Source organism: Salvelinus fontinalis, chromosome 7 (assembly GCF_029448725.1).
Source record: "Salvelinus fontinalis isolate EN_2023a chromosome 7, ASM2944872v1, whole genome shotgun sequence".
NCBI lineage: Eukaryota > Metazoa > Chordata > Actinopteri > Salmoniformes > Salmonidae > Salvelinus > Salvelinus fontinalis.
In genome coordinates, this window is record NC_074671.1 from 20,386,418 (window position 1) to 20,392,772 (window position 6,355).

At 46.3% G+C, this 6,355-nt stretch overlaps 1 protein-coding gene across 1 annotated transcript in view; it reads left to right on the forward strand.

Annotated features, from left to right (window-relative positions):
* LOC129859179 (melanoma receptor tyrosine-protein kinase-like) overlaps positions 1-3,454 on the forward strand; it is a 50,757-nt gene extending 47,303 nt beyond the window's left edge. The window contains exons 25-27 of the mRNA XM_055928622.1: positions 249-401; positions 488-623; positions 758-3,454. Of these exons, the coding sequence (XP_055784597.1) occupies positions 249-401; positions 488-623; positions 758-1,089 (621 nt within the window). The 3' untranslated portion in view covers positions 1,090-3,454. The remainder of the gene's footprint in view (positions 1-248; positions 402-487; positions 624-757) is intronic.
* Positions 3,455-6,355: the final 2,901 nt, after the last annotated feature.

A 6,355-nucleotide genomic window follows, 5' to 3' on the forward strand; every position in this document is an offset into this window, starting at 1 on the left:
TAAGCTTGATGATACATTGGTTATTTGAATAAGCTGTGTAGTGCTAGGGAAAAAACAAAACTTGCACCCGGGGAGGCTGGACCGAGTTTGGGAAACTGCTATAGGCAATAAAAAGTATTGAAAGCTATGATGGTATGTCTACTTAATTTGCTGATGAGAGCCATTTATGACCGAAGTGTCATGTTTTAACTTAAGAAAGAATAAAACACCAAGCTTTTAATCTAATTTACTCTAAATGTACATTTCAGGGGGATGATCGCATGTACCTGCCCAGTCCCACGGAACCTATGTTCTACCGTAGCCTGATCAGTACATCAGAGAACATGGAGGATGCTGAGGAGTATCTTCACCCCTATAAGGACCTCTCCACCAGACAGACCACCCAGCACCACAACTCTAGGGTAAGTGAGCACGCACACACACTCGCACGAACGCACAAACAGACATATGCACACACACGTTTGACGTCTCAATCGTCTCACCACAGAATGGCCATCCAATGAGAGAGAACAGTGTGATCCTTCGCTACATCACAGATCCCACCCACGGTGGTTCTCTAGAGAAGGACATCACAGACCCCACCCACGGTGGTTCTCTAGAGAAAGATTTCCCAGCTCTTCCAGGTACAGTACAAACGTTATCTATGATGAGTTATTCAATTAACGTTCAACACATATGCATTGAGGGCGTAACACTTCACCATCTCCGCTCTGTAATGTAAGCCTGGGTATTTACTTGACCTTTGTCTGTATTCTAGAATACATGAACCAGGACGGGAACACCAGGCTCTCTGACGTCTTCAACCCCAGCTATGAGGACCCCACTGAGCCAGCCTGGGCTAGTAGGACCTCCTCTGGGTACGACCCGGACGTCAAGTTCTTCAACTTCCTGCCGTGCGTGCTGGAGATCCCTGAGTACCACAACATGGCCCGCAGTACCCTCCCTCGCTCCATCTGCGAGCGCATGGACAACCCAGACTACCAGGACTTCCTGACTCAGGCCACACCCACCAGTAGTCACTTCCTGCCTGCAGCAGAGAACCTGGAGTACCTTGGGTTGAGCGCTGCTGTACACGCCCCTGTACGCTAGGGGTTTCCTCCCACAGAACACAGGTAGAGTGAGGGACTATGGGACCTAAAGGAACTTGGATGGAGACAGATGTGGGACATCAGGGAAGGGTTTGGAGAGATTACAGTAGTGTGGTTGTCCCTTTATTTATGGAGTGAATAGGCTTTTTGCGTCGTCCTTGGACGTAAATCAGCCGAAACCAAGATGGCGTCTGTCATGAACTGATGCTCCTGGGAAATGTGTACTCTATTTCAAATCCATGAAGCAACCATCCACAGGTGAGTTTGGGTGACTTTCCAATCAGAAGAATGAGCCAAAGCCGTGACGCAAGTAACTTATTTGTACACTGTTGTTTGTTCAGTTCGGGTCGAGCGTGTGAAACGTTTTTATTTTTTATTTGTCTTGCCAAGAAATGTGAATGTGGAGTGAACTGAGATACTGGTGGACACTGACGGACCTTATGCTTACATTGTATTGTGGACACAGTTTATTAGAGCTTTTCACTGGTGTACACACTTAAATACCAAGACTCAAACGATTTTGGGTACCGAGAGCTACTGGTAACTAAGAGTGTCAATTTAAAGTATTTTCAAAAAACGACACAAATGTACAGATTGTGTTAGGCGTGCATTGATCTACACAATAACGGTAAATAATGGCGACGTATTCGGGTCTCACTCTTTATCTTAGAAAGAAAACTTGTCTGTAAGTCTTAACTCTTGCTAGTATTAATAATTGCAATAAGGATTGAAAACTGGAAGAGCACAAATAGACACTATAAAAGAACTCTATGGGTGGAGAACGATTAAATGAAGGTGTGGCGGTGTGCCGTATTCTGACCTTGAATGAATTCCCCCACCTCAAACCCCTCCCCCCATTCATGGTTTCCTAGCGTGTAAAGATGGTGGAATTAAGGCAAGTTCAGAATACGGCGTGAAAAAAAACAACTGTATAAATACAAATATATATGATTTTTTTTTAACTTAAATTTTTTTTTTTTACTAAGTCTGGCTTTCAACTTACTCTTGAAAGTTGTAATAGTAGAATGCACAAGGTGCAATTTCAAAATTGGGTAGTAAAGCATCAGTTTAGCTCGTCAGTCATTGCATACCTTGAGAGCTATTTATAACTATAACTAACGTCAAATGTCCAGATCAACTAGACCATGTCAGCTCAAGTTTTTAGCTGGGTTTTTTTGTCTAAGAAAAAGCATAAGGTGCAGACTAAGGGCGAATAAACTGTAAGCTATAAAAATTGAGTTTATATATGAACTCCCAGTAACTTAGTGGGTAAAACACCAGGGTCACCCTGAAGAAGGCAGAGTGATGCCGAAACGTTGGTGGTTTACCCAATAAATTACTGGGAGTTTATACACTGCTCAAAAAAATAAAGGGAACACTTAAACAACACAATGTAACTCCAAGTCAATCACACTTACGTGAAATCAAACTGTCCACTTAGGAAGCAACACTGATTGACAATAAATTTCACATGCTGTTGTGCAAATGGAATAGACAGAAGGTGGAAATTATAGGCAATTAGGAAGACACCCCCAAAAAAGGAGTGATTCTGCAGGTGGTGATCACAGACCACTTCTCAGTTCCTATGCTTCCTGGCTGATGTTTTGGTCACTTTTGAATGCTGGCGGTGCTCTCACTCTAGTGGTAGCATGAGACGGAGTCTACAACCCACACAAGTGGCTCAGGTAGTGCAGTTCATCCAGGATGGCACATCAATGCGAGCTGTGGCAAAAAGGTTTGCTGTGTCTGTCAGCGTAGTGTCCAGAGCATGGAGGCGCTACCAGGAGACAGGCCAGTACATCAGGAGACGTGGAGGAGGCCGTAGGAGGGCAACAACCCAGCAGCAGGACCGCTACCTCCGCCTTTGTGCAAGGAGGTGCACTGCCAGCGCCTTGCAAAATGACCTCCAGCAGGCCACAAATGTGCATGTGTCTGCTCAAACGGTCAGAAACAGACTCCATGAGGGTGGTATGAGGGCCCGACGTCCACAGGTGGGGGTTGTGCTGACAGCCCAACACCGTGCAGGACGTTTGGCATTTGCCAGAGAACACCAAGATTGGCAAATTCGCCACTGGCGCCCTGTGCTCTTCACAGATGAAAGCAGGTTCACACTGAGCACATGAGCACATGTGACAGACGTGACAGAGTCTGGAGACGCCGTGGAGAACGTTCTGCTGCTTGCAACATCCTCCAGCATGACCGGTTTGGCGATGGGTCAGTCATGGTGTGGGGTGGCATTTCTTTGTGGGGCCGCACAGCCCTCCATGTGCTCGCCAGAGGTAGCCTGACTGCCAATAGGTACCGAGATGAGCTCCTCAGACCCCTTGTGAGACCATATGCTGACACATGCACATTTGTGGCCTGCTGGAGGTCATTTTGCAGGGCTCTGGCAGTGCACCTCCTTGCACAAAGGCGGAGGTAGCGGTCCTGCTGCTGGGTTGTTGCCCTCCTACGGCCTCCTCCACGTCTCCTGATGTACTGGCCTGTCTCCTGGTAGCGCCTCCATGCTCTGGACACTACGCTGACAGACACAGCAAACCTTTTTGCCACAGCTCGCATTGATGTGCCATCCTGGATGAACTGCACTACCTGAGCCACTTGTGTGGGTTGTAGACTCCGTCTCATGCTACCACTAGAGTGAGAGCACCGCCAGCATTCAAAAGTGACCAAAACATCAGCCAGGAAGCATAGGAACTGAGAAGTGGTCTGTGGTCACCACCTGCAGAATCACTCCTTTTTTGGGGGTGTCTTGCTAATTGCTTATAATTTCCACCTTTTGTCTATTCCATTTGCACAACAGCATGTGAAATTTATTGTCAATCAGTGTTGCTTCCTAAGTGGACAGTTTGACTTCACAGAAGTGTGATTGACTAGGAGTTACATTGTGTTGTTTAAGTGTTCCCTTTAATTTTTTGAGCAGTGTATATAGTGTGCAATTCTTTATTTTTATAGCTAGATTTTTTTAGCTCATAGATTTTGTTGTAATGTTTGAGTCACTTAAATCACATGAATATACATTAGGCATGACAAAATGTGTAGAATTGCAGGAAATAAACTTTAAACCTTACATTTTATTTCGGCCAACAAGAGGGGAGTGAGCAGTTTGTCATGAACAGTGCTTGTGCCCATAGAAATAGACATGGCGCGCACGCAGGGGGGATGCAGATGTTCCCCAATGCTGGAAGGGGGCCTGAGTGAAAAAGTTTGGCAACCGGTTCCATGGAGAAAAAGCATCTACTTCATTTTTTTCAGATAGAAAAAACAGCATTAGCCATGCATTCTTGTTTACAACTTGATAAGAGCTAGGTAAATGAGTAATCCGTTTGGATAAGGGAATTGTAAATTACACTTATTTTAGATAAACACTGCATGACCAATAGTATGTGGACACCTGCTCGTCGAACATCTCATTCCAAAATCATGGGTATTAATATATTGCTGCGGGGACTTGCTTCCATTCAGCCACAAGAGCATTAGTGAGGTCGGGCACTGATGTTGGGCGAGTAGGCCTGGCTCGCAGTCAGCCCAAAGGTGATAGATGGGGTTGAGGTCAGGGCTCTGTGCAGGCCAGTCAAGTTCTTCCACACTAATCTCGACAAACCATTTCTGTATGGACCTCGCTTTGTGCACAGGGGCATTGTCATGCTGAAACAGGAAATGGCCTTGCCCAAACTGTTGCCACAAAGTTGGAAGCACAGAATCATCTAGAATGTCATTGTATGCTGTAGCGTTAAGATTTCCCTTCAATTGGAACTACGGGTCCTAGCCCGAACCATGAAAAACAGCCCCAGACCATTAATCCTCCTCCACCAAACTTTACAGTTGGCACTATGCATTCGAGCAGGTAGCGTTCTCCTGGTATCCGCCAAATCCAGATTTGTCCGTCGGACTGCCAGATGGTGAAGCGTGATTCATCACTCCTGAGAACACGTTTCCACTGCTCCAGAGTCCAATGGCGGTGAGCTTTACACCACTCCAGACGATGGTTGGCATTGTGCATGGTGATCTTAGGCTTGTGTGCGGGTACTCGGCCATGGAAACCCATTTTATAAAGCTCCCGACAAACAGTTATTGTGCTGACATTGCTTCCAGAGGCAGTTTGGAACTCGGCAGTGAGTGTTGCAACTGAGGACCAACAATTTTTACGCGCTGCGTGCTTCAGCACTCGGCGATCCATTCTGTGAGCTTGTGTGGCCTACCACTTCCAGGCTGAGTTGTTGTTGCTCCTAGACATTTCCACTTCACAATAACAGCACTTACAGTTGACCGGGGCAGCTCAGCATGGCAGAAATTTGACGGACTTACTTGTTGGAAAGGTGGCATCCTATGACCGTGCCACGTTGAAAGTCACTAAGCTCTTCAGTAAGGCCATTCTACTCCCAATGTTTGTCTATGGAGATTGCAGGGCTATGTGCTCAATTTTATACACCTGTCAGCAACGGGTGTGGCTGAAATAGCCGAATCCACTAATTTGGAGGGGTGTCCACATACTTTTGTATATATAGTGTAGATAAACATTTCGAGATTTGAGGATAGGAGCGTGAACAGTGTCAGGTGGACTCTTAGCTCTTGTTAACAGCAGATACGTCAGATTGTTTGAAGTTTCTACTTGTCTAACAAAACATTTTTTACAATGGAGATAGGTTGTTAAAACAGTCTTTGTCTCTATCCTTGAGTTGAACATCCACATGTGAATTAATTTATGAGTGTACAATACCAATTCAGATGTATTTCCCCAGAAATCAGCAGTCTTAAGAAAAAGTTAACTACTTGTACATAAATGAGCATTCCCTGGAAATCCTTTCATTGTGACTCCAGTCCTTTTGTTAAACCTAGAAATCATAGGCTGCGTTTACACAGGCAGCCCAATTCTGATATTTTTTTGCCACTAATTGGTCTTTTGACCAATCACATCAGATCTTTTTCAGGACTCCCGGGTGGCACAGTGGTCTAAGACACTGGATCACAGTGCTAGCTGTGCCACTAGAGATTCTGGGTTTGAGTCCAGGCTCTGTCGCAGCTGGCCGCAACCGCAAGACCCATGGGGCGGAGCACAATTGGCCCAGCATCGTCCGGGTTAGGGGAGGGTTTGGCCGGCAGGGATGTCCTTGTCCCATCGCGTACTAGCGACTCCTGTGGCGGGCCGGGCGCAGTCCACGCTGATGCGGTCACCAGGTGTACGGTGTTTCCTCCGACACATTGGTGCGGCTGGCTTCCGGGTTAAGTGGACATTGTGTCAAGAAGCAGTGCGGCTTGGTTGGGTTGTG